This window comes from Oncorhynchus masou, chromosome 9, assembly GCF_036934945.1.
Source record: "Oncorhynchus masou masou isolate Uvic2021 chromosome 9, UVic_Omas_1.1, whole genome shotgun sequence".
NCBI lineage: Eukaryota > Metazoa > Chordata > Actinopteri > Salmoniformes > Salmonidae > Oncorhynchus > Oncorhynchus masou.
The window spans coordinates 41,246,848-41,272,602 of record NC_088220.1 but is presented as its reverse complement, the minus strand read 5'-3'; the positions used below and the strand labels follow the sequence as shown (position 1 = coordinate 41,272,602).

Sequence of the window (25,755 nt, the reverse complement as noted above, 5' to 3'; positions counted from 1 at the left end):
GTGAAATAAAAAAGCTTGTACAGACGAAAAATATTCATGAACATGTATCAAGACATTAAGGTAACGCTGCAAAAAAATGGCAAGGATATGCATTTTTTTCCTATCCAAAGCTGTCAATTATATGCATATTCGAGCATCTTGTCCTGACAAAATATCCCGTTAAAAACGGGAACGTTTTTTTTTCCCAAAAATGAAAATACTGCCCCTAGAGTCGCAACAGGTTAAAGTAATGCTGCAAAAAAAATGGCAAGGATATGCATTTCTTTTCCTGAATACAAAGCAGTACTACTCTTCACATTTTCAAGCATGGTGACCCTGACCCTGCCTGCCGTTCTGTACCTTGTGACACTGAACTCTGCCTGCCCTGACCCTGAGCCTGCCTGCGGTTCTGTACCTTGTGACACTGACCTCTGCCTGCCCTGATCCTGAGCCTGTCTGCCGTTCTGTACCTTGTGACACTGACCTCTGCCTGCCCTGACCCTGAGCCTGCCTGCCGTTCTGTACCTTGTGACACTGACCTCTGCCTGCCTTGACCCTGAGCCTGCCTGCGGTTCTGTACCTTGTGACACTGACCTCTGCCTGCCCTGACCCTGCCTGCCGTTCGGTACCTTGTGACACTGACCTCTGCCTGCCCTGACCCTGAGCCTGCCTGCCGTTCTGTACCTTGTGACACTGACCTCTGCCTGCCCTGACCCTGAGCCTGCCTGCTGCTCTGTACCTTTCGGACTCTGGATTACTGACCTGATGTTTGCCTGCCCTCTTTTTTTGTAATAACCTTTTGTTACTTCGAACTGCCTGCATCTGGGTCTTCTCCTGAGCCGTGATATGTTCACGATGTGTATTTTTGACTGTTGTTTGTATGATATTGTGTAACCCACTTGTGTTTATTTTTATTTTTTTATTTTACCTTTATTTTACTAGGCAAGTCAGTTAAGATATAATAATATACATAATATACTTACTTGCAGCATGGTTTTTGGTACTTTCTATTTATTTAACCTTTACTTAACTAGACTGAGTTAAGTAGTGGTTAGAGCGTTGGACTAGTAACCGAAAGGTTGCAAGTTCAAATCCCTGAGCTGACAAGTTACAAATCTGTCATTCTGCCCCTGAACAGGCAGTTAACCCACTGTTCCTAGGCTGTCATTGAAAATAAGAATTTGTTCTTAACTGACTTGCCTAGTAAAATAAAGGTAAAATGGTTGGGCGAATTGTGCGCCTCCCGATCATGGACGGTTGTGATACAGCCCAGTATCAAACCCAGGTCTGTAGTAATGCCTCTAGCACTGCAATGTGCCTTAGACCAGTGCACTACTCGGTACTGTAACTCTTTGTCTACCCACTCTTTGTTACTTCTCATATGAGACCTTGAACATTACATTGGTAGGGTAAACTGAAAAGGTCATGAAATTACAACATTTTGATCTGTTTCATTGTAAAAGGTGCAGAAGACAATATCAGTCTGCACACTAAGTTTAATTAAATCTTGGTAATTGCTGTTGATTTGCTGCACCTGGCGCTGATCTGAATTGGCTGAAGGTGAGATGTCATGAATGTTGCACATTCAAATAATGTATTTTATCAGAGAAGGAGAGGCGAAGCGGGAGGTTTAACTCTGGATCAAATCTCTCCAAAATAAGCCCAATGCGTTTCTATGGGCTTATTTTGGGACAATGACTACCATTGTTAGAGTGGAGACATGAGCATCTCGTCATTATATACAGATCTCTGATTCTATCAAACTGACATTCCCTACTCCAATGAGTGTACAAAATATTATGAACACCTGCTCTTTCCATGACATAGACTGACCAGGTGAATCTAGGTGAAAGCTATGATCCCTTATTCATGTGACCTGTTAAATCCACTTCAATCGGTGTAGATAAAGGCGAGAAGGTTAAAGAAGGATTTTTTTTAGCCTTCAGACAATTGAGAAAAGGACTGTGTATGTGTGCAATTCAGAGAGTGAATGGGCAAGACAAAATATTTAAGTGTCTTCGAACGGGGCATGGTAGTAGGTGCCAGGCGCACCGGTTTGAGTGTGTCAAGAACTGTAACGCCGCTGGCTTTTTCACACTCAGTTTTCTGTGGATCAAGAATGGTCCACCACCCAAAGGACATCCAACCAACTTGACACAAATATGGGAAGTATTGGAGTCAACAATGGCCAGCATCCCTGTGGAACGCTTTTGACACCTTACAGAGTCCATGCCCCGATAACTGAAGGCTGTTCTGAGGGCAAAAGGGGGTGTTTTGTACACTCAGTGTACATCTATCTGGTTCTGTGAATACACTTCTGAAGGTGTGCCTCGTTTAGGTCTGGCCAGTGCATATTGTCTATTTCTGTGTTAAATCCTTAAGATCACCCGTGCGTCAACAATAACTTTGGAAAGAGGAGATTCTCTCAAACACGACAGTGTCCTCCTTTTTCCACAATGACACACAAGTGTCACGTAGTCGTCTGAAGGTAACCGGTACTAGTTATTAAACAATTTATGAATGTATGGAGGTAGGTTTGTGTCATAAAAAAGGGATTAAATAGGATATAGGGAAAACACTTCAAAACCTTATTGCTTATGATACATTTTTTTCCATTTATGAATGTTTTATTCAATGTGATTATATGAGTTATAGTCATAAAGGCCCCCAAAAAATATCAAATAGCTAAATTATCCATGGTATAACCATCTTAAAACAATTCCATGTTAGCTTAGTACACCCCCCCCCCCCCATACAGATAAAACAAGCAAGGTACATTCTAACTATCAAGTATTTTATAACTCACCAACCCTTTCTTCATTCCACTGACACTCTGACCAAAGACCTCACAAGTTTGACAGATAAAAGTGCTCGCACTTCAGTCCTGCTAGATGGTTATACATGTCCCCCAAAAATGTTTTCTCCCTCTTTCCTCTCTCACCTTAATCTCTATCTGAGCTGCTCTTGAAAGGGTCACCGTTTGTCCGTCCGCCAGACGGTCTGTCTGCCTAATGGAACTTCTGCCTCAGTGATTTGAAGACGGCCAGGGAGAGTTTTTTATTAGGATCCCCATTAGCCGACAGGTAGTCTTCCTGGGGTCCGATACATAATGGAAAAGACATTACAGACAGAAAAATACTTCACAATTGACATTTCTATTTTACATTTTTTAGTCATTTAGCAGATGCTCTTTTTCAGAGCAACTTACAGCAGTGAATGCATACATTTTTTTTGTACTGGTCCCCCGTGGGAATCAAATTGTCACACTGTATAATGATAGGAGACAAGTGCAGGAATAAGTAATAGAGGGTTCTTATTTTCTCCACCCAAACAAAAGCGCGAGGTGTAAACCTATAAATAATACACGGGTCGAGGCCCGTAAAGCAAGTGCACGATAACACGTAGCATGGAAGCCGATACAATAGCACAGGTCCTCACAAGACCAACGGACATGGCAACAATAACCGACAAGGACAATGGGGAACAGTGGGCACATATTTACACAAACTAATCGGGGGGAGTGGGAACCAGGGGTGCGTTATGAGACGAGACAGTCTGGGGTTGGCGGTAATGAATCCAGTTCAGTGACGCCCAGAAGGCCGGTGACGTAGACCTCCGGAACTGGTAAACGGAATGAGCAGCAGTACCGGGGGGATCCGTGACACAAATCCACAACGCTGGCATTGCATTCACCATTGCTCTACCAACTATGCCACACAGAACCCTACATACATTTAAAACATTAACATAGACATTATATACAGACTATTTAGAGATTTCAACACATTCACATTTCTCACAAAAACAAGAATACAGACTATTTAGAGATTTCAACACATTCAATTTCTCACAAAAACAAGAATTGATGGAGTCAATCTCTCCTCTACTTTGAGCCAAGAAGGACCAACATGCATACGGTTGACATTAGCCCTCTTTGTACATTGTAGGGCAAGACGTGCTGCTCTGTTCTGCTCCAGCTGCAGCTTTTCTAGGTCCTCCTTTGCAGCATTTGACCATATCAGCGAGAAATAGTCAACATTGGATAAAACTAGAGCCTGCAGGACCTCTTTGGTCGACTGTGGTGTTAAAAACGCTGAGCATCTCTTTATCACAGACAGACCTTTCCCCATCTTTACAACAATTGAATCAATATGCCTTGACCACTACAATTTACAGTCTAAGGTGACACCAAGAAATGAAGTTTCCTCATCTTGCTCAACAGCCACATCATTCATTACCAGATTCAGCTGAGGGGTAGAACTTAGGGAATGATTTGTACCAAATACAATGCTTTTAGTTTTAGATATGCTCTTATACACTACTTTAGGCCAAGCCTTTGGACCTTTGGCTCTTCTGGACATAGCTACTGTTACGAATTGGCTCGTAGCCCGTAACAAAGAGGGAGACAACGTGGAGATAAAGGAATAACAAAAATATATTCATTCAATAAAGTAAATTATATACAAGTAACAATAGTGTGTGTAGTCAGTTGTCAGTAGTGCAAGTGAGTGGATGTGTGTATAGATGGTGATAATGAGGGGTGCCAAAACAAACTAGCAAAAAGAAGCCACAAAATGCCACAACAAAAAAACAGAGAGAGTCTCCTCGATGTATGGGGGAAATGTGTATTTATCCTCGGGACACACCCGGGCTCAGGTGTGTCCATTTTGCTGAAGAACCTCCCAGCTCCGCCCACCGCCATCCTATTAAGGAAAACAAGAGCAGAGAGAGAATATGGCCGACAGAGTGGGAGGGTCACTACATCCAATGGGTATGGATACAGCGTTAGAACAAAGTTCCGCAGCATTGGTAAAAATGTGATCAATACATGTGGATGATGTAGTTCCTGTACTATTTGCAAACACTTCTGTAGGTTGATCAATAACCTGAGTCAGATTACAGAAACTGGTTCCAGTAAGAAGCTTCCTCTTGATCAGACAGCTTGATGAAAACCAGTCTCTATTCAGGTCACCCAGAAATTTGACCTCTCCGTTAGCATCACACACATTATCAAGCGTTGCGCAGATATTATCCAGATGCTGGCTGTTAGCACTTGGGGACAATAGCAACACCCCAAAAGAAGAGACTTTAGATGAGGCAGGTCAACTTCCAACCACAACAACATTAGACATAAGCGTAACAGGAATATGGCTCTGAACATATACAGCAACACCTCTAAAGGCATTCCTGAAGTACTGAGCGATTACTGTTTTTTGATGTCGGTTTCAATTTCGGTTCAATTGTTAAAAAATGTTTTAAAAAATTATTCCGGTTTCGCTAATTATTTTAATTAAATAAACTATGCATTATGTAGGTTGAATGCTGTAAAAACCCAGTATAAAACAATTAATAAAAGTCCCATGATGGTAGTGACTGACCATTACCGCTCATCACTCATTAACCATCATTTATTCACATATTTTATATTATTCACGTTTATATTTCAGTTGTTTTGTATATTATATTTGATTACTTTATTATGTCACTTGAAGTCGTCATCTCATCTCTATAGCGCTGTTGTCTATGTTGTCTGACAGAATCTGAATTTTTGTAGTTTCTTAAAGTAAATAAGGCATTAGTTTATGACTGTGGAATACCAACTATCAATCCCTTAGATCATGTACACTACCGGTCAAAAGTTGAATAACAAATACTCAGTCAAGGGTTTTTATTAATTGTTTATATTTTCTATGTTGTAGAATAATAGTGAAGACATCAAAACTATGAAATAGCACATATGGAATCATTGGAAAAGCATTCCAGGTGAAGCTGGTTGAGAGAATGCCAAGAGTGTGCAAAGCTGTCATCAAGGCAAAGGGTGGATATTTATATTTTTTGTTTAACACTTTTTTGGTTACTACATGATTCCATAGTTTTGATGTCTTCATTATTATTCAAAAATGTAGAAAATAGTAAAAATAAAGAAACCCATGAATGAGTAGGTGTTCTAAAACTTTTGACCGGTAGTGTATTTTCAAAGCAACGGCTCTCTATCCATCTCCATCGCATGTTCTTATCTCTCCTCTCTCTCCATGTCTGCCCCACACTAGCCTAACATAGCAGGCAAAAAAGAAACACACAGACCAGACAAGAAAGCACGCAATGGATTGAGGTCACTGTAGTTAATTACCATGTTTTCTGTGCTCAACTATGTGGAATGTTGGCCTATTAGAAACTACAACACCCTACTCCATCGCACAGATTGATCTTATTTTTCTCTAGAGAAGCTCACAGAAAGAAAAAAATATGAATGGAAACCAAATAATTTAACATTTTGGTTAATTGCGCAGCACTACATTCCTGTCTCTTCTGTAGATGTTATATCCTTGTATTTCTACTGAAATTGCTATTCCACATACAGGAAGGAGGGAGGATGGGAGAGAGGGGGATGGATAAGACTGGAAGGTGTGTGTGAATGGGAGATAGAAAGATGGGTGCCGTGGAGGGAGGCAGAAAGAGAGGGAGATGGAAAGGAGAAACAGGGGTATGTGGATAGGAGACATGAACATATTCTGACAGGTTGTAGCCTCTCCTATGACAACCCCTCCCGGCTGGCAAGTGACTACTCCTCCTGGATCGGGTTTCTGGTTGGATGCGGTTCGGGTGAGATAGAGATGGAGAAGGATGGGGGAGTTAGGGGATACAGGACCATGTTGGGAGCAGCAGTGAGCTCCACAGCCCCAGGGCAGACAGGAGAAAAGATGCCAACTCGCTGCCCGTCTGCTAGGGAGGGGAGAGGGAGTTGAGAGATTATGACAGGCAGACGGAGACTCACATCCAGGTTCCTGAGAGCCAGCCTCAGCAGACATTTTGGCTCTGCAGTGATCTAAAGAATGAAACGACCATGTATGGGGTAGTAGACACAAACAACCCCTAGTCCCTAATCAAGCATTTGTTTAAATGGGGTGGCTGGGTAGCCTAGTGGTTAGAGCGTTGGACTAGACCGGAAGGTTGCAAGTTCAAATCCCCGGTATAAATCTGTTGTTCTGCCCCTGAACAGGCAGTTAACCCACTGTTCCTAGGCTGTCATTGAAAATAAGAATTGAACTGACTTGCCTTGTTAAATAAAGGTACAATTAAATAAATCTGATAAGTGTAAATAATATGGCACCCACCATAATGCTTACATTTTATATATTTTATAGAACTAGTGCCAAGGGGTTAGGGGCAAGAGGTGGCCACAAACATGCACATGAGGGGGTTTTAGGGTTTCAGATGTATTCAGAACAGGGGTAGGAACTCTGATGTCCTGGCTCCACCATTGGGGTGCCAGGACAGAGCAGAGCTTGGACTGTGCTGAGCGGGGGCTGCCCGCCCGTAGGGGTGGGAGGGCCAAGAGACCAGAGGTGGCAGAACATGTCCAGGTTCAGTTTTTTGCACTCTGTGAGGGGGACATCGGGAAGTTGTCAACTGTGATGGAAAGGTCTTGGACAGGGCAAGCCTTCACCAGGAGGAAGAGCAGCTCCGTCTTCCTGAGCTTGAGGGGGTGGGCCGACATCCAAGCTGAAATATCTGCCAGGCATCACTCCGCTGCGATCTGATTTTTATCTTGGCTGGATGTAATAATCTAAACGCCACACTGTTTCAAACTAACATCTTATCTAACATCACATTGGGTTTAATGGGGCTAACATCTTTTCTAACATCACATTGGGTTTAACGGGGCTGATCAAATTCACTGCAGGTTCCATTTCCGCATGTCTTTATGATGATCATCCGATGATCAGTGGGCTGTTGTTAGAGCTGTGTAACCCTGGAGAACGTCGGGAAAAAATATATCATTGTGTCTCCCACAGACAGACACCTGCTGACACGCGTGCGCACACACACACACACGCTGCTCAACAAAAGGTTCCTCCAACTCTGAGACAGAATTAGCTCAGGTAAGTAGGGAGTCGTTACTTTCTCCCTACTTCGCCTCGCCTTGCAACACGCTTTTATATTCCTGGAAGTTTGGGAAACAAACACGCAACATGTTATGTTGTACTATTGTTGACAGCTGATCTGTCAGCGGAGAGTGTGTGGACTCTGCTCATCTTTCAGACACTGAAAGGGCTAGTTTACCTGGGGTGTCAAAATAACAAAATCCCATTGCCAAATACCATATATACTGCTGCACTGCTAAGCTCATTACCTGTACAGGGCCACCCATGCCTCATCCCAGTTAGTAGCTCAACATTATCCCTCACCTTCGTAAGAAGTACAATTTCACCAGACCAGACAAATACGGCAAGAGGAGCATAATCTTTCTGAATCACCTCGAAAAGAAAAAAGTAGAACACCTTCCCTGTAGCTATTGTTGTAATCATCAGTCAAAGCTGTAAACTTGTCATGTTACATTCTAGGAGGAGCATAATCTTTCTGAATCACCCCAAAGACTTATGGAGGCAAAAACAGACCCACTTCGCTGTTGTTGTCATCATCAGACAAAGCTGTAGGCATTTGTATTACATTCTAAGGAAGAAGAGCAGAGTGAGGTTCTGTGCCAAAGCTAGTAGCCGTAGGTAACAGGTCTGTAAAAACAAGCTAAGAGTAAAGTAAACCTCAAACTGGCTGATCTCGGTCTCCGAGGCTGACGTAAGTAAGACCTCTAAACAGGTCAACAGTCATAAGGCCGCTGAGCCAGACGGAATACTATGGAGCTTCCTCAGAGCATACGCAGACCAGCTGGCAGGCGTCTTTACGGACATTTTCAACCTTTCCCTGTCCCATTCTGTAATCCCCACATGCCTCAAGCTAACCGCCATTGTTCCTGTTCCCAAGAACAGTAAGGTAACCTGCCAGAATGACTACTGCCCAATAACATTCACATCTGTAATAATGAAGTGCTAAGAAAGACTGGTCATGGCACACATCAACTCCATCCCCCCTGACACCCTAGACCCACGCAAGTTTGCTTACCGCCCCAAAAGATCCACAGAAAATGCAAACTCGATAGCACTCCACACTGCTCTCTCCCACCTAGACAAGAGGGGAAGTACAGTGCATTCAGAAAGTATTCAGACCACTTGACTTTCTCCACATTTTGTTACGTTACAGCCTTATTCTAAAACTGATTAAATATGTTTTTTTTCGTCCTCACCAACTACAGTACACACAAATACCCCATAATGACAAAGAAATAATAGTTTATGTGAATTTTTTGCAAATGTATAAAAATACAAAACTGATTTAGATTAGTATTCAGACCATTTACGTGTGAGACTCAACATTGAGCTCAGGTGCATCCTATTTCCATGGATAATCCCTGGGATCTTTGTACAACTTGATTGGAGTCCACCCGTGGTAAATTTAAATGATTGGACTAAATAAGGTCCCATAGTTGACAGTGCATGTTAGAGCAAAAACCAATCCATGAGGTCGAATGAATTGACCGTAGAGCTCTGAAACAGAATTTTGTTGAGGCACAGATCTGAGGAAGGGTACCAAAAAATGTCTGCAGTCTTGAAGGTGCCCAAAAACACAGTGGCCTCCATCATTTTTAAATGGAAGACGTTTGGAACCACCAAGACTTCTTAGAATTATCTGCCCGGCCAAACTGAGCAATCAGGAGAGAAGGGCCTTGGTCAGGGGGGTGAACTCTGTGGGGATGGGAGAACTTTCCTAAGGACAATCATCTCTGCATCACTCCACTAATCAGGCCTTGGTAGAGAGGACAGACGGAAGCCACTCCTCAGTAAAAGACCCATGACAGCCCACTTGGAGTTTGGTAAAAGGCACCTAAAGGACTCTCAAGCCATGAGAAACAAGATTCTCTGGTCTGATGAAACCAAGATTGAAATCTTTGGCCTGAATGCCAAGCATCACATCTGGAGGAAATCTGGCACCACCATGGTGGTGGCAGAATCACTGTGGGGATTTTTCAGTGGCAAGGACTGAGAGACTTGTCAGGATTGAGGGAAAGATAAACAGAGCAAAGTACAGAGAGATCCTTGATCAAAACCTTCTCCAGAGCGCTCAGGACCTCAGACCGGGGCGAAGGTTCACCTTCCAACAGAACAACGACCCTCAGTACACAGACAAGACAATACAGAAGTGGCTTCAGGACAAGTCTCTGAATATCCTTGTGTGGCCCAGCAGAGCCCAGACTTGAACCCAATTGAACATCTCTGGAGAGACCCGAAAATAGCTGTGCAGCAACGCTCCCCATCCAACCTGACAGAGCTTGAGAGGATCTGCAGAGAAGATTGGGAGAAAATCCCCAAATACAGGTGTGCCAAGCTTGTATCATCATACCCAAGGAGACTGTGTGCAGATTGATGAGGAAAGACATGTATTTAACCCTTTTTAGAATAAGTCTGTAACTTAACAAAATGTGGAAAAAGACAAAGGGTCTGAATACTTTCCGATAGCACTGTACCTATTTGAGAATGCTGTTCATTGACTATAGCTCATCATTCAACACCATATTCCCCTCCAAGCCTGTCACCAACCTTGGGAATCTGGGAGTGAACACCTCCCTCTGCAACTGGATCCTGGCACACCTGTTAACTGAAATTAATTCCAGGCCTTAAGAAGCTGATTGAGAGAATAGCAAGAGTTTGCAGAGCTGTCATCAAGGGAAATGGTGGCTACTTTGAAGAATCTCAAATGTAAAATTTGTTTAACGCTTTTTTGGTTACTACATGATTCCATATGTGTTATTTCATAGTTTTGATGTCTTCATTATGATAAAATGTAGAAAATTATCAAAATAAAGAAAAACCCTTGAATGAGTAGGTGTGTTCAAACTTTTGACTGGTACTGTATATAACTATACTTTCACTATCCTTCTCTATCTAGTTTAAATACATTTCAGGTGTTTTGTCAAAGTACCACAAAATGTTACTTGCTAACTAAAACAGAAATATAACACAACATTTTCTACGCGTCAAATAGCCACTCTTCAAAATCATCAGCACAAAATAAATAGCTCAAGCTGTGTACATTTGAGGACAAGGGGAGCAATATCAACAACCTGCCCCAAAATTCTCCAACTTAGCAATTACTCATTTATCACTCTCCAGACAAAAATGCCATGATTTCCCTGCATTGAAGTATGAGGAAGGTTTTTATTTTGCAAGTAGAAGAGATTTCTTCTGTTGTTTGCCTCAACTTCATGGGTTGATGGTCATTTCCGTAAGCTACAGTTAGTGCTGACAGTGTTATCTTCTTGCCTTTGACACAGCGCAAGATAAAGGGCTGGGGCGTGAAGCTCCAAATATGTTGCCTTTCTAGGTATGACTGGAGCGGTCCCATTTATCATGCTCTTACACCACTAGCACTCAGTAGTCTCTGTCCATAAGTCAGCCAGGAACAGGCATCATCTGCTCGGTCATTGTAGGGAGACTGTAATGGAAGAAAGTGAGGGAAGCTGTACTCTACTTACAGGCTGTAGGTATAATGCATTATGATGAAGCTATAATGCATTGTAATAGCCTATTATCATCAGGGACAGGTATCATCTGCTTTGCCATCAGGAGGAAATTATCCTAACAAAAAAAAACAACAAACATTTTAAGTCAGATAAAAATAGACAGCGACATAATAAATCATTATACCTGTCAGCTAAAGTGTTACTTACAAGAATGACAGGCGATACTCAGTGATTAGATCAGAAAAAATAGACATTTAAACAGGGGTTGATAAAAAAATCACCGTTTGTACTTAGGAGACACAAGTCAATGGTAAAGATGACACTTCTTTCAGAAATCAATTTATATAACAAAGTGGTTATTATTTAGTATGATATTCCGTTACATATTTCACGCAGGAACAGTGTGCATAACAATTACATTTTGTCTTCCTTATGGATACAAATAAATGTAAAGATATTACAAATATAAATTGTTTTTACGAAAAAAAAGAAAGAAAAAAGTAAATGTGAACAAAGCCGAGGGCAGGCAGGGCTATGGTAGCATACATCATGTCAACATTGTTACTTTATCTTTTCTTTATTCATCATATCATAATGTTTCATTGACAAATTACAATATAAAGGACTAACAAATTGGGAACAATAAGGAAATGTGGCCCGCAATGAACAATTTGCTTAAAATATCACTTTCACCAAGTAGTTCACTTGGTTTCTGTGGCAATGTAGCAATCATGAAGTTGAAGTGCACCGTCAATGAGTTTGAACGTCAATCCAAAATTTTGCTACTAATCAGAATACACCAAATGATGGCACCTAATAGTTTCACATACAACTGCCTCCTCATTGACACACATCACTCTTATGGTCAGTTTCTCAGTTAGGGCAGTATTCTGACTTGAGATCCACTTACCCAATTCAGACTTTCATGTAAATCATTTATTGATGTCAATAAGAGACTTGGGTGAACATTTGAGTTAAGCGGGTCGTCCTTAGTATGGTCACCTCACAGCAGATCTCCAGTAAGAATAATGCCTTTAGTGGCAAACACGGGGTGAGCATGAAATGATTTGGCCCAATCAGAGGGACCATTTAACACTACTGTGGTGGTTCAGTCCATTGACAGGTACTGTTGCCACCTGCAACACTGCTACTAGTATCTGCGTATACACAGCACACAATTATCACTCCACAGCACAAGTTGAATAGCCTGGTCACAGATCTGTATGTGCTGCATAGGCGACAGTTGGCTATACAGCACAAAACAGATATGGGACCAGCCTACAGTGGAAAATACAACAATCACAAATGGGGAAGGTAGTTTTAGTCTCTGATTTCATTGTACCAGGAAATCAAGAATGAGAGATCCATCTGGAATTTAAAAAAAGTCTAATTCAGTCAAAATATTCTGTATTAAATTCCAAAAGATATTATTTGATGATATTTGCATGAATTGTGTTCCATTATGTGCGATCACATCACAATTTCATATTTTCAATGTATCAATGTTTAACTGCTTAAATGTGTACTATGGACTTGTTTAAAGAGTTGGCAACCAGGTTCAAAATCTAGATTTGATTCTGTACAAGCTAAACTATAATTTCACTTGACTAGGAGAGATATTTGATCCCTTTTGATAAATACAAAAACCAAACATTACAACTGAGGATCCAGTCACCCTTCTGTAACAGTTTTTCATGTTTTGAATACTTGGCACAAAAAACACATTTGATGAAAGTAGGATAAAACAACAATTTGTCTGTCTAATTATTCAAAGAAATGAAATTTTAAAAAACGAACAAATTGAAGCTAGGAGCATTCTGAAGATCGCAGACTCACACGTAGAGTAACTTATGGAATTGGAATATGTTACAAATCAAACACCTTTGGGTGTGGGTTCACAACATTCATAGTGTTGTATGGGTGGGAGTTCAAGAAATGGAGTGTTAAGAAAACAGTATGTACTGTTTGATGGTAAAATAGAACAAAAGGGTGCTTTTTAATGAGAAAAAGCAAATCAATGCCTTTGGCAGTGCTGGATCTTCCACAACGGGTCTCTCTAGTGTATATGACACATTGTGTGAAGCCAAAGCGATGGCAAATACACTCCTTCACTTCTTTCTCTGGCTGCATCCCAAATAGAACCAGATTCCCTATGTAGTGCAATAATTTTGACCAGGGCCCATAGGGCTCCAGTTAAAAACACTATGTGGGGAATGGTGTGCCATTTGGGATGAAGCTTCTCTGTAACTGTACACCCCCATCTCAACAGAACATGACTCATCGCCTTCCTGGACTATGCCACACTTCTCTCAGGTAACTCTCATGCACCTTGGACCTGAAGGAATAGAATATTATGGAGATCAAATTGATGAAATTTGGCCAGTGAGGCTTCTAAGACAAGGAGTGCAACAAACCGTCTCATCACACACCTCGCTGGCAGACTGTTTAAACAGCAACATTGCTTTTCTCCCAAGCTTCTGTTCCGATCACGGGGAAGGCTTGATTTTCTGCCAGCAGCTTTTCCAGCAGTGTTATGGTAATTACCTCACATTATGGCAAGCGGTTACTCACGCCATAAGCAGTAGGGCAAGGGAGGGTGTGTGGAGCCTTCCCTTACTGAGATAGCCACCATGTTGTCTGCGTCAACCCTCAATGTATTCCTCTGGCTACGGTTGCCTTTTGGGGCAACCGTTTCTCTAGCATCTGCTTACTGCTCAGACATGGAAGGGACAAGCGTGCTCGAGGCCCTCTTTGTGAATATGGTAATAAATATGTGTGAAAGAAAGGGGTAAAAATCTCAAATGGCTCCTTACTGTTAGCACAATACTTCGAGATTTCTTTTCTAACTGAATTCTCAAACTTGCATTTATGCATTTGATATATTTTTTTATTTGGCAATTTTGTTACATACGACATCTTGTCAAATGAATGTGAAGTCTGGGCAGGTTATGCTACGGTTAGAAGGAAACTGATAGTAACGGGAAAGCTCTTAGCACTGACATTAAGAAATGGGGAAATCCCTCTCTGACAAGCTAATGGCTTAGCATGCTAATGCTAGTAAGCCATTTAGAAGCCTGTCTGGAGCAGACAAGCTAATGCTTTAGCATGCTAACACTAGTTAACAATTCAGAAGCTCGACTGGCTTGTGTGGTCGAGCGCTCAGTAAAAGTAGCCTTTCGCTGAGGCTTGTATGTTCATTTATATTTCAGATTTCTGTGTGAACAGCTAGCGTGCAAAACCTCTCAAGACCTAAGGCATTTGACATTTAAGGGAGAAAAAAAACAACAACAATAAATACAATCCACAATATATGGAGAATTCAGTCAAGGATCAGTGATGCACATTTACAGGGTGCAGTTCTGTGTCGTTGTTGTGAGATACATTATTCATAATATGATCTGGTTTCATGCCAGAGAAAATAATATTTGACAGAAAAAGGGTTTCACCCCTGTGGCCACAGTCAATTGCTGGATGTGTTGAATACAAGCAGAAAAGAAAAGGAAAGCTTTGTTGGATGTGGTTAGTAAAATCTTCTTGCTGAAAAGCATACAATATAGTGCAGTCCTCACTGACTATTCTCTAGCTACATCACTACTCACATTTCTCAAGCAATACTGCACCCAATCAGAAAAATATGACCAGAGATGAGAGGACAAGTGGACCTATATGACAATGTGAGAGACCATGTATGATGTGTCCAGTCAAAAAAGCAAAAACAACAAAGAAAAGAAAAGAAAGCTTTTTCAAAACATCCAAAGCTTTAAACAGTCATGTACAGGCAGAGCCATTGGAAAGTAGTGAATAAATATGTAAGGCGGTCAGACCAACAGTATGACTATTGAATGTTCTGTGAGTGAAAATGTACTGTTCTTGTCTTGTCAGCTCCTCAGTTCAGCATAGCCTCTCTATGGGCCTTTTTTTCTTCAGGACCTGGCAGTATGTGTGTGTGTGTGTGTGTGTGTGTGTGTGTGTGTGTGTGTGTGTGTGTGTGTGTGTGTGTGTGTGTGTGTGTGTGTGTGTGTAATATATACAGTTGAAGGTTGAGGTTTACATACACCTTAGCCAAAGTCATTTAAACTCAGTATTTCACAATTCCTGACATTTAATCTTAGTTAAAAGTCCCTGTCTATGGTCAGTTAGGATCCCCACTTTATTTTAAGAATGTGAAATGTCAGAATAATAGTAGAGAGAATGATTTATTTCAGCTTTTATTTCTTTCATCACATTCCCAGTGGGTCAGAATTTTACGTACACTCAATCAGTATTTGGCAGCATCGCCTTTACATTGTTTAACTTGGGTCAAACATTTCAGGTAGCCTTCCACAAGCTTTCCACAATAAGTTGGGTGAATTTTGGCTCATTCCTCCTGACAGAGCTGGTGTAACTGAGTCAGGTTTGTAGGCCTCCTTGCTCGCACAAGCTTTTTCAGTTCTGCCCACACATTTTCTATGGGATTGAGGTCAGGGCTTTGTGATGGCCACTCTCTAATACTTTGACTTTGTTGTCCTTAAGCCATTTTGCCACAACTTTGGAAGTGTGCTTGGGGTCATTGTCCATTTGGAACCAAGCTTTATCTTCCTGACCGATATCTTGAGATGTTGCTTCAATATATCCACATCATTTTCCCACCTCATGATGCCATCTATTTTGTGAAGTGCACCAGTCCCTCCTGCAGCAAAGCACCCCCACAACATGATGCTGCCATCCCTGTGCTTCACAGTTGGGATGGTGTTCTTTGGCTTGCAAGCATCCCCATTTTCCCACCAAACAAATGGGCATTATAGGCAAACAATTATATTTTTGTTTCATCAGACCAGGGGACATTTCGCCAAAAAGTATGATCTTTGTCCCCATGTGCAAACCAGTCTGGCTTTTTTATGGTGGTTTTGGAGCAGTGGCTTCTTCCTTGCTGAGCGGCCTTTAAGGTTATGTCGACATAGGACTCGTTTTACTGTTTCCTCCAGCATCTTCCTTTGCTGTTGTTCTGGGATTGATTGGTACTTTTCGCACCAATTGCTAGGAGACAGATGATGCCTGCGTGGTCCCATGGTGTTATACTTGCGTACTATTGTTTGTACAGAAGAACGTGGTACCTTCAAGAGTTTGGAAATTGTTCCCAAAGATGAACCAGACTTGTGGAGGTCCACGATTTCTTTTGATTTTCCCATGATATCAAGCAAAGAGGTACTGAGTTTGAAGGTAGGCCTTGAAATACATCCACAGGTACACCTCCAATTGACTCAAATTATGTCAATTAGCCTATCAGAAGCTTCTAAAGCCATGACATCCTTTTCTGGAATTTTCCATGCTGTTTAATGGCACGGTCAACTTTGTGTATGTAAACTTCTGACCCGCTGGAATTGTGGTACTGTGAATTCTAAGTAAAATAATATGTCTGTAAACAATTGTTGGAAAAATTACTTGCGTCATGCAAACAGTAGATGTCCTAACCGACTTGCCAAAACTATCATTTGTAAACAAGACATTTGTGGAGTGGTTGAAAAACGAGTTTTAATGACTCCAACCAAAGTGGATGTAAGCTTCCGACTTCAACTGTGTGTGTGTGTGTGTGTGTGTGTGTATATATATATATATATATATATATATATTATATGACCAAAAGTATGTGGACACTTACTCGTCGAACATCTCATTCCAAAATCATGGGCATTAGTATGGAGTTTGGTCCCCCATTTGCTGCTATAACAGCCTCCACTCTTCTGGGAAGGCGTTCCACTAGAATTTGGAACATTGCTGTGGGGACTTACTTCCATTCAGCCACAAGAGCATTAGTGAGGTCGGGCGATTAGGCCTGGCTCACAGTCGGCGTTCCAATTCATTCATCCCAAAGGTGGTAGATGAGATTGAGGTCAGGGCTCTGTGCCGGCCAGTCAAGTTCTTCCACATCGATCTCTACAAACCATTTCTGTATAGACCGTGATTTGTTCACGGGGACACTGTAATGCTGAAACAGGAAAGGGCCTTCCCCAAACTGCCACAAAGTTGGAAGCACATAATAGTCTAGAATTTCATTGTCACTGTAGCTTTAAGATTCCCTTCACTGGAACTAAGGGGCCTAGCCCGAACTATGAAAAACCAACTCAGACCATTATTCCTCCTCCACCAAACTTTACAGCTGGCACTATGCATTAGGGCAGGGAGCAATCTCCTGGCATCTACCAGACCCAGAGTCATCCTTTGGACTGCCACATGATGAAGCGTGATTCCACTGCCCCAGAGTCCAATGGTGGCTAGCTTTACACCACTCCAGCCGAAGCTTGGCATTGCGCATGGTGATATTAGGCTTGTGTGCGGCTGCTCGGCCAACGAACAGTTATTGTGCTGACGTTGCTTCCAGAGGCCATTTGAAAGTCGGTAGTGAGTGTTGCGACATCAGCACTCAGCGGTCCTGTTCGGTGAGCTTGTCTGGCCTACCAGTTCACGGCTGAGCCGCCGTTGCTCCTAGACACTTCCATGTCACATTAACAGCACTTACAGTTGACCAGGGCAGCTCTAGCAGGGCAGAAATTTGACTAACTGACTTGTTGGAAAGGTTGGCATCCTATGACGGTGCCACGTTGAAAGTCACTAAGCTCTTTAGAATGGGCCATTCTACTGCCAATGTCTGTCTATGGAGACTGCATGACTGTATGCTTGATTATATACACCTGTCAGCAACTGGTGTGGCTGAAATGGCCGAATGCACAGATTTTAAGGGGTGTCCACATACTTTCGTATACATAGTGTATGTGTGTGTTCATGTGTTGGTGTGTTTTTTTTTATGTGTCTGTGAGTGTTTAAGTGTGTGTATATGTGTGTGTGTGCCACAAGGCTGGGGTCCATCTCTCCTACTATACGTCCTCAGATTCTCCTCGCAGGCCTCTTTGGCACTTGTCTAACGTCTTCTGGTAGGCGCGGGCCATCATCGAGCCTGGGGGTTTGCGTTGTGGCGTGATCGAGACCTTTCCAGGACCGCACGGCGGTTGTCTGAAGAGAGAGAGAGAGAGAGAGAGAGAGAGAGAGAGAGAGAGAAAAAATAGAAAGAGAACAGGAAAGTGTTGTTAGAGTCATAGTAACACACAGCGGTACCTCAAATAAAAAAAGGGTTGTGAGGGGAAGGAGAGAAGGAGGAAGGGAAAACATCAACAACATAAGCCAAGCTGATTAATAAGAGAGCATCAGGGTTGAGAGGAAGAGACAAGAGGGGCTGGAGTGGTGGTGCTTGCGTCTGGTGTCATAGTAACTCCATTGAGCTTGGGATCTGGCCTCCCACTCAAGAGCCCTTCCACCTATTCTCACATCACAGGGAGCATGTCAACTTTATATTTCCTTATCAACTTTATATTCATCATATCCAACACCACTCCATCGTCAACATAATTGCGTGTTTCTGCGTTTTGTGGAAAAAAATATATAGAGGGAGATATGACATCGGCGTGCCTCGTGTGATTTGAACCAATTATGAGTAGGCATTGTCTACTTCAGGCACAGCGCTACACCGGGGCTATGGGGGGCTATAGACACGTCACAAATCGGCATAGCCCCAATAAAGCCCCCTCAAGCATTTTAGTATTTTTAAAAATGTTTAAATATTTTTAAAGTTAATAACCAGCCATTCTGTTCTCAATCCGATCCCTGGCTGTGTGCTCGTGCCACGCGTGTACCGTATGATGTGTGTGTGTGTGTCTGGTGTGTGTGCTCGCGCACGTTAGGCTACGTTATGTGAGCTAACTTCTAGCTAGCTAGTTGCCCATCTCACCCCGTTGCGATTAACCGTTTTCTGATCAAGAGAAGAGTACGGGTCGAAAATAAAAATCCAGACCCAGACCCTGTCTCTGAGGGGGCCAAGGAAGAAAAAGGAGATAAGAAAGATGAGTCGGAGAGAGAAACTTGTGAGCCACGAGGTGAGGGAGCACCAGAGCAGTTTGTCGCTGCTAGCTGATCCACAGCCACCGTTAGCTGCACTGTTAGCACAGCTTCCGCTCCCTCTGATTTAAGCCTATCACCTGTTGAAGAACCAAGGCGCCCTCTTCTTCGGTGTTATCCAGCCACAAAAGTTGGACAGCAGGATCACTACTTCAATTGTAGATGGTATGAGGATTGCAAATGACTGGAATAATCTATGTCAAAGACCGTGCTTTCTGCTTCGCATGCCGCCACTTTCAACGTCCAGGAAACCATGGTGGAGAGAAGGGGGCATTTACCCACAATGGCTACCAGAACTGGAAGAACAAGTTCGTTCAAGACACACAATGCTAGTGTGGAGCATAAATATGCAATGACAGCGTGGAATGAGTGGACTATTCAGAAAGAGTCTGGCTCAACAATATGCAATGTTCGAAGTGATAAACATTCAAAAATAGTCCGAGAGAACAGAGAGTATATGAGATCCGTCGTGGAGTCATTGCGTTACACTGCATACCAGGGACTTTCACAGAGAGGAGACATAGAAAACGACATGGCTGTCAACCAGGGAAACTTCCTTGAACTTTTACAGGTTATAGGCAACTTCGGCAAAACAGTTGCACAGGAAAATCTCGAAGTACACGCATCATGATATACAGAATGAAATACTGGGCAAACCCTCGACTCAGCAACCTTGCCTGCCTGTCCATGCACACAGAAAGAACCAGAGCCCTGGATGTCCAGAAGATTATAGACTTATTTGCACTGAACCACAACGGACGTATCGTCCTTCCATAAAACAACACTTGGTGAGTATCCGAAAGGCATTTTAGTTATTGACAGAGCGCGCCTTTCCGGTGGTGGGAACATGATTCAATCGCGCTGATCTCGACCTGGACGGAACAAGACGCCAGTCGGCCTACAAGTATTTTTGCAATAGAAATATAATCCCTAAGAAAAATGATAGCCAGCTCGTTTTTTCACCACGGGTACACAGTTGCCAGGCATAGGGTAAATTCACGTTGTGTCTGCACAGTGGATATAATCATTTCTGATGTTGTGATGGACATTTCATCTGTAACATTATAACCAATGCAGAGCAGGATGCATGTATATCGTCAGCCTACAAGTTATTTTTGTTTGCAATATAAATATAATCACTAAGATTGTGATGATAGCCAGTTCGTTTTACAAGTGTGTGCACAGTTAACAGGCATAGGCTACATGCAATGCACTTCTCATTGTTGTTGCACTTTGGATATTATTAATGTCATTTCTGACATTGCGATAGCCATTTCATTTCAAACATTATCACCAATGCACAGTTGTCTGATTATACATATGGAATAAATGCACTTAGATTCAAATCAACTATTTTCTTAGCACCCCCACGTATTGGTCAAAAATCTTGGCGCCGTGCCTGGTCTACTAATCAGTTGATGATATCATTGGAAACGCTTATCTCCCTCTATCGTTTTTGTTACAAAACATTGAAATGCACCGTTTTCACATATGTTGATGTTGGGGTGGTGCTGGAGATGAGCAATTTAGAAATGCCCCTTTAATGCAGGCCAAACTTAATGCAGAGGCACACACCGCACAACCCTATAGATCAAGGGTGCCAGGCAAGTACACAAACACAGCACACTACAAACACTGCACTCTCTGTCTCAGAGAGTGAGAGAGACAGAGAGAGAGAGTATTGTCTTTGGTTAGTTTCAAAGGGGATTTGTTGTAAGGCAAGGTGTTCCGACTTTCAATTTGGACTTCCAATATTTATGCAACAGGTTTCACTCTGGCTGCTCCTGCGAGCTCACTTAGAACCCTTTGGGTTGGCTGCGTAGGCCCATGCCTCCCAAGTCCATAAGAGAATTACAAGCAATCCCTCCCTCCCTCTCCAACAGGCCAACCATGGCTGCCCATGGCTACCCATGGCACGGCCCCGCCATGCCAGGTGGCAGGAGGGTTGGGCGACACTGGGCGGCCAGGAAGCAAGATATCAACGGAAACAAGGTAGCTAGCTAAGCCCATGCAGGCCTCCCCTGGCACTGCCATGGTGGAGCCCATTACTCAGTGCCAGCTGTGGGGTGCCAGGTGTCCCGGGCTGGGCGTTGTTTAATGCGACAGAGTGACTGTGACGGCAGTGGGGTGCACACATCTCCACCACCAAGACTTCCAACACAGACGCCTCAGATTGAGAGAGAGCATGCAGATGGCGCACAGAAGGAGAGGGGGGAGTAGGATGGAGGAGAGAAAGCCGGGGGGGGGGGTAACAGATAGGGAGGGAGATTGAAAAGAAGAGGGGGAGAAGGACAGACAGAAAGAAGAAATCAAGGCAGATATAAAAAAAGGGAGTGAGGAACCTAGAGATAAAGAGAGAGAGCCTGAGTGAGAAAAAAGAAAGAGGCAGAGAAAGCCGGGGAGATATATATGCATAGAGAGAGACAGATGTGCTATATGCTTCCCGCTGACTTGAGTTGCTGAAAGTTACAGCCTGCGACCTTCTGAACTTCACATGCTCCATATTGCAGAGCACATCTGAGAGACTTTCCACGTTCACCCTCCCTTTCATCTTCAAAAACGCTTCCAAGGGTTTCTCGTGCCTACGGGGCAAGCTCGAACAACTTCGCGGGCGCCAAATGTTCCATGCAAACCACCACCAATGGTAAACAATAAACTTTAAAACAAGAGACCAAGGAACCAACTTTAAAACAAATCCAGTGCCAGAAAACGTCCATGTTCGATTCCTCGCCTTTTGCAATTCCAATCAAGGTGACCTCATTTCGGGACGAGCACTCGCCTCTGACCTTGAGCCCATTAGAACAGCATATAACGGAGGCACTTGGAGAATACAGTCCTCCTCCCTTTAATACCGGGCTTAGATCTGGCTGTATCTATTACCAGACGTGGGAGGGAGAAAGGAGGAGACAGGACAGATGAAAGAGAGAAAGGAGAGGGACTGGGTATGGCCAAGAAATGAAGAGTAGGGATGGAGACGAGAAAACAAACACTTCAACACTTCCAGGAAATAAATATTGCCGTCTGTTTGGAATCACTATGAAGATTTGAAGTTGCACACACAATGCGCTAAGGTCGGCATGATGACACTCGATCAACTTCTTGAACTTGTTCGGCGCAGTGAAGAACCAGCCATTGTGTGAAGAAGGTTGAAATTGTAAATGGTTCACACCGTTCCCATCTCTACAAGTTCCCCAGCGAAGATTGCCTTTCCATTCAGGTGACCGGACAACAGTTTTAAAATGACATGGGTAATTGCATCAAGCCTACTGTTGAAGGTATGGGTAAGCTTTTACATAGACTTGGTGAGAGGAGGGAAGAGGGAAGGTGGCCGGTAAAATCAAATGCATCTCCCATTGGAGGATACTTCAGAGTGGAAACATTTGCTTCTAATAGCCCTTCCAGTTCGCATTGTCAGGTATAAAAGCCCATCTTTCCTCCCCACATCAATCTAGCGCCAACAACTGCACAAACAGTGGACAATTTCTATTGGTAGACTAAATGTTACATCCTATACAGGGAGGAAAACACTTAAACACCCATAGAAACACACACACACACATACTATACAAGGAAAACCACACACCAAACAACTTCAAGGGTATTTCTAGCACTGATCACAAATCTGTCTGCTGCCATCGGTTTTTGATGGCTCCCTTTACCTGCTTCTCCCCGAGGCGACATCTTTTAGTGTTAGCGAAGTCACAGAAGCACAAGAGAGGGAGAAAGGGGGAATTGACAAAATAATACGAGCATTCCTGGTTACAGTGGGGACTAAGTTCTCACAGAGCTTAATTAAATGCAAACGACCAGCATTCTTTCAGGACGCCAGAATGATAACCAACCAGGAGGCCTCCTTCGCACTTGCACGAACACACACACACACACACACACACACACACACACACACACACACACACACACACACACACACACACACACACACACACACACACACACACACACACACACACACACACACACACACACACACACACACACACACACACACACACACAGAGAGAGCTCTTGTCTGATTTACTGGAAAGCGTCCAGTAAAATGCCATTTCATGTTGTGATGGAGCGATGGGGAGCTCCAGCGTCTCTGGTCCCTCCAAAAGAGATGAAAACCCATAATGGGTTTTGTGTTACTTTCATCCTTTACTAATTACACAGTATTACATCATCAGTGGGGCCTGTGATCCGAACGCAAAGAGAAAGCCTGCTAGTAATCTATCAAAGCCTTCCCAGTCAGATCTTCCAGGGGCTCCTGGAAAACCAGTAAACTGAGCAGGGATTATATACAGTATGTTAAAGTTCATTAACATCTGGGTAAGCTGCTGGTTTCGCAACTGCATAAACACACTGTATGTATCCATTAGGGTTAAGGTAACAGTGGTAAAGGTAAGCATTAATCACCATCATCATCCTTCTCTTTTTAGGATAATTACACACACGGCCAAACACACTCACACAACACTTTATAATTCAGTGAGACAAAATGCAATATGGGGTGATTCTATATTTGTCTGCATCACACGACACACCGCCATTACTCCCAGTTCTCTGAGAGCTGTGCTATCCGCTGCAACTTCTATCTTTCCCTCACATCTTCTCCCTGTCCTCAGCCAGGGCTAGTGGCTGCAGAGTAATGGAGCTCCAGGAAGAACCAGAAGCAAGATATATAAATGGGATGCAGGGGGCAGAGCAGACATTTTTCCGGCTTTAATTTATAGGGTTGCAGAAGCAAAACTACTGTTTGCGCCATAACAGAGGCTTGTTCAAAGATGAGAGTAATTGCTTTGAATGGGGAAAACTGGAGTCCAACTGAAGGGTTCTGGAGGAGGGTAGGAGGGTGAGATGGAGAGAGAGAGTGTGGAGAGAAAGATAAATAGCAGAGAGAGAGAGAGAGAGGGAGAGGAGAGGGGGAGAGCAAGACAAGTGGGGAGGGATTAGGCTCGAAGAACATGATAACCAACCATATGAAGGGAGGACGCCAAAATGAAGGTAGGGAGGACGCCAAAAGGACGCCAGGAGGCCTCCTTCGCACTTTTACCCATAGACTGATCTCAGATCAGTCTATGGGTAATTCATCAGTTGGGGTTGAAATCTATAGTCAATAACACAGAATTCATTTAGGGGATTACTAGGAGCAACTGCCTGCTTTTCTTCACATTTGTCTGATCAGCTTCTGTGATAGGGATCTGTTATATGTGTTATAAGTCCACTGCACTGGCTGTGTGTCGGAGAAAAGACAAAAGATTGATTGGCTTGAAGGGATAATCAACAACACAATAACACCATTTTGACATTGTAAAGAATATTATAACACTGTCAGATTGTGGCAGAGTTGCATTGCCTTAAGTATATCCCCTCTAAACATTGCTATATACTGTATTTCCTAACAGAATTTAACAAAAAAGACTGCAAGAGCTCACTGAAAGCTTGGTTTATTTGCTCAAACTTTTATAGCTATACAACTGCAAAGCATGTCAATGGCTCAGCAATGTCTCGTGTCTGGTATCTTGGGAAGGCCTTAGGTCTTCAGTAATGTCAGCTAAATGAGTGTACGGGGTGTCAGGAAATGTTATGGGGTGTGTTCTTCACAGGGCCCGTATCAGATGGAAAAAGGGATCAGAGTGGTGTGACAGAGGAAACACAGAAGGCGGGCCTGGATATGCTGAGGCAAGATGCTGAAATTCTCCTCCCTTTTTCTCTCGCCCGTTCTCTCTCTCTCTCTCTCTCTTGCCCGTCCTCTCTCTCTCTCTTGCCCGTTCTCTCTCTCTCTCTCTCTTGCCCGTTCTCTCTCTCTCTCTCTCTCTCTCGCCCGTTCTCTCTCTCTCTCTCGCCCGTTCTCTCTCTCTCTCTCTTGCCCGTTCTCTCTCTCTTTCTCACTCACTTTCTCCCCCCTTCACTCCTCTCCCACTCTTTCCTGTCCACCTCTTTCACTCTCCCTCCATCTCAGGATCCCATGCAAGCATGGCCAGATTTACAGATGTTTACATGAAATCAAGGGTTAGTTGTCAAATGCCCAAATCCCCAGGAACTACCAAAAAGCAACCCCAAACAACAAAACATTCCAATCTCCTGCTTGAAATTCAAGGAGAATGCAGATAAGCTTAAGGTATGGTGTGCCTGGCGTGTATGTACACCCAGCTAAAATCCTTTGAAGGGAAAAGTGAATCTAAAGTGAGCCCAGTTTGACAGTTTGTTGAGACAAAGGATAAGGAAATGTTAATGGGATATAAAAGCGGTGTCAGTACAAACACAACTGATGCGTTTCTCTCTCATGTCCATATCGTGGCTTTCAATCACACATGGGGTCGCCTGTGATGTAGCACGCTGCTCACCAGTTACACACACACTGGTGAATGACCCAGATACTCAATACAACCTATTCTCTCGACCAATAAAAAATGCCTCTTTCTCACAAATCTATCTTTAAGGACTGCATTAAATTATTGACCAACCGGGCACTTTATAGCCCCCTTATTTGA

The 25,755-nt window shown here is 43.1% G+C and overlaps 1 protein-coding gene across 8 annotated transcripts in view; it reads right to left on the bottom strand.

Annotated features, from left to right (window-relative positions):
- Window positions 1-16,353: 16,353 nt before the first annotated feature.
- Window positions 16,354-25,755, bottom strand: part of LOC135545985 (protein diaphanous homolog 2-like) — a 626,286-nt gene continuing 616,884 nt past the window's right edge. For all 8 annotated transcript variants that reach the window (XM_064974017.1, XM_064974023.1, XM_064974020.1 and 5 more), the window contains one exon: window positions 16,354-18,322. In XM_064974017.1, the coding sequence (XP_064830089.1) occupies window positions 18,258-18,322 (65 nt within the window). In that variant the 3' untranslated portion in view covers window positions 16,354-18,257. The remainder of the gene's footprint in view (window positions 18,323-25,755) is intronic.